This window comes from Notothenia coriiceps, unplaced genomic scaffold (genome assembly GCF_000735185.1).
Source record: "Notothenia coriiceps isolate Sejong01 unplaced genomic scaffold, NC01 NC01_scaffold00032558, whole genome shotgun sequence".
NCBI lineage: Eukaryota > Metazoa > Chordata > Actinopteri > Perciformes > Nototheniidae > Notothenia > Notothenia coriiceps.
Genome location: NW_011365259.1, coordinates 10,306 through 13,087, shown reverse-complemented (window position 1 = coordinate 13,087; position 2,782 = coordinate 10,306). Strand labels below are relative to the sequence as shown.

Below are 2,782 nucleotides of genomic sequence, written 5' to 3'. Positions count from 1 at the left end.
CCCCGCCTGCTCGCAGCGACAGCTTTGCTGCCACTAAAGTTCATGAGCGAGGCCTTATACCCCCCTACCCTGAAGGTTCTGAACCACACAAGGCTTTCACTGAGAGCCGCGGCGCTCACAACCCGCCGTCATCTGAAACACCGAACCAGAACCAGAACGAGTGTAGCTCCAACAGGCATCCCGCCCATCAGAGACACCACAGTGACAAGAGCACTTTCTACCCTCAGACCTGGACGGTCTCCGTCCCAAAGCCTCCTACCGCAGGGGGGTCTTACTGCAGCATGCAGGACCTGCAGGACCTGGACACCAACAGTTCAGCACCCTGTGGTCAGAACCAGAGCAGGATCCTCAGCTCCTCTGAACAGATTTCTGACAGCAGCCGGTACTACTGTGTCACCACACAGAATAATCCCCCCCTGTCAGGAAGGAGCCTCAGCACAGACCCCCCAGCTGTCAGCCTGCAGACCACCAGCCCCCCGGTGAAGCCTCAGGCCCCCCAACACTCCCCTCACAGCAGAGACAGTAATGGATACAACATTATCCAGGTGACCACAGGGCTGGAAACCAAACCCAGCCCTGAGGACCGGGGGCTGCAGAGTTATCCTGCGAGCAGACCCCCCGAACAGAGGAGTTCTCTGCCCCCACAGGACTTCAGACACCAGGTCAGCAACAAGATCTGCCCCCAGGACGCCCCCATGCTTCACTCCCTGTCCATGGATGCTGCCGGGCAAACTGAGAAAACAAGAGTCCTGAACCCGGAGGAGTCCATTGAAGACCAGCAGGCGCCGCGCAGCGACCGCTTTGCCACCACTCTAAGGAACCAGATCCAGATGAGGAGAGCCAATCTGCAGAAGAGCACCAGCAGCCTTCCTGGTGCCGAGGCTGACGAGGACCATGAGGTCTGGAGGCCTGAAGGAGACCCTCCGTCCTCTGCAGACAGATCCTTCACCAGCTCCTACAAGGACCACCTGAAGGAAGCACAAGCCAGGGTGCTCAAGGCCACATCTTTCAGGAGGAGAGACCTGGTTTTACTAGAGGCCCCTGCAGCTGAGGCCTCACAGAACTACAGGAAGGAGGGTCCCCCTTTGCCCACAGTTTCTGAGTCTGTGATGGGCATAACACTTGGGGGTCCGGTGACCCGCATCGGGGGCCGTAAGCGTTTTCCTGCAGAGAAGAAGGTCAGGTCTTTCTCTGAGCCGGACAAAATCCACCAAGTTGGGGTGAAGGAAGATCCTCCTCGCAATGAAAGCTCCTTACTGGACCAAAATAAGCTCCTCAATGGGAAACCAGCTCTCCACAGCACCCCTGCAGAGATCCCCTCTGAGTCCAGGGCCCGAGGTCTCTGCTGGACCCCTGAACCAAAGGAGGACTCAGTGAGGGTCCTTAACCAGGGAGACCCTGCACATCAGCCGCTCCTAGACCAGCACCTAGTCCTGGACCAGCAGCGACTTGGCACCTTTGCTGAGTACGAGGCCCAGTGGAACACACAGAAGAATGTCCAGGAAACCAGGTCCTCGGGTCGGTACCGATCAGCAGAGAACATCCTGGACCCGGAGGGGAGGAGGAACCCCACCTGCCTCCACGAGAGGTCAAGATCCAGTCCTTCAGCCCAAAGGTCCGGACAGGTTAGTCTCCCTGAAGGACTTCAGGAAATCTGTCTTTCAAGTCAAGTGATTTTTAAATAAATGTTGAAACAGATATGATTTTTGTATTTTTCAAACATACGAGCAAAATGTATAATAAATAAAAACGAGGTAATTGACAGAATATTACAAACAAACAAACTCACCAAAGAGCAAGTTGTTCAGGTCTTAAAGCAGGTTTTTACGGGTCTTAACAAAGTCGGCTAGTGGTTATGGTGATTCAACAAAGTGAGCCCGAAGACATCTGCTAGAGTTTGGAGAAGCTGCCCACACATCTGATCCCACATCAGTCTCAGATGATTTCAGAGTTCTGCAGACTTAATAAAAGGTGGATAGAAACATAAATGATATCTGTATGGCTCATTAACACAGAGTGATCAGAACAAGAGGCCTGGTGGCTGTAACCGTGTCATAAAGACAGAGCACTGAAGGAGCAGGAAGGAGCCAAGTCAAATATTAATGTTTGTTCTTCAAGACACACCCTGAGCTAAGAGCGGCAGCAACACTCTCTATTCACTATTACTATTATATTACTAACTATAAGTCTACCTTCAACAAGGAAGCTGCAGCCACACGCTGACCACTCTCTGTTCTCTATTATATTATACCACTAACCCGACCAGGAAGCTGCAGCACCAGCCGCTCTGTTTCTGTGTGGGGGGGTTCAGCACAGCGGACTCACTGTTTGTTCATCTGTATTCACAGAGGATTCAAGTTCCTGCTGAACAGTCTGAGAAAGAATACTCCCTGACCGAGAGCAAAGCTGCTGCACCAGGGTGAGTAAATCTAACGTACCTGCAGCAGGGTGAGTAAATCTAACGTACCTGCAGCAGGGTGAGTAAATCTAACGTACCTGCAGCAGGGTGAGTAAATCTAACGTACCTGCAGCGGGGTGAGTAAATATAACGTACCTGCAGCAGGGAGAGTACATATAAAGTACCTGCAGCAGGGTGAGTAAATCTAACGTACCTGCAGCAGGGTGAGTAAATCTAACGTACCTGCAGCAGGGTGAGTAAATCTAACGTACCTGCAGCAGGGTGAGTAAATCTAACGTACCTGCAGCAGGGTGAGTAAAGTGTGTGTGTGTGTGTGTCGCAGGCCCCCTCAGCCGGAGGACCACACCGAGCTGCCCCCCCTCC

General features: G+C 52.8%; 1 protein-coding gene across 1 annotated transcript in view; it reads left to right on the top strand.

The window, feature by feature from the left end:
• Positions 1–2,782, top strand: part of LOC104960964 (protein Shroom2-like) — a gene marked incomplete at its 5' end in the record, with an annotated part of 10,128 nt that overhangs the window by 881 nt on the left and 6,465 nt on the right. The window contains 3 exon segments of the mRNA XM_010789155.1: positions 1–1,625; positions 2,349–2,419; positions 2,742–2,779. The exon segment at positions 1–1,625 is cut by the window's left edge and continues 353 nt beyond it. Coding sequence (XP_010787457.1) covers positions 1–1,625; positions 2,349–2,419; positions 2,742–2,779 — 1,734 coding nt within the window.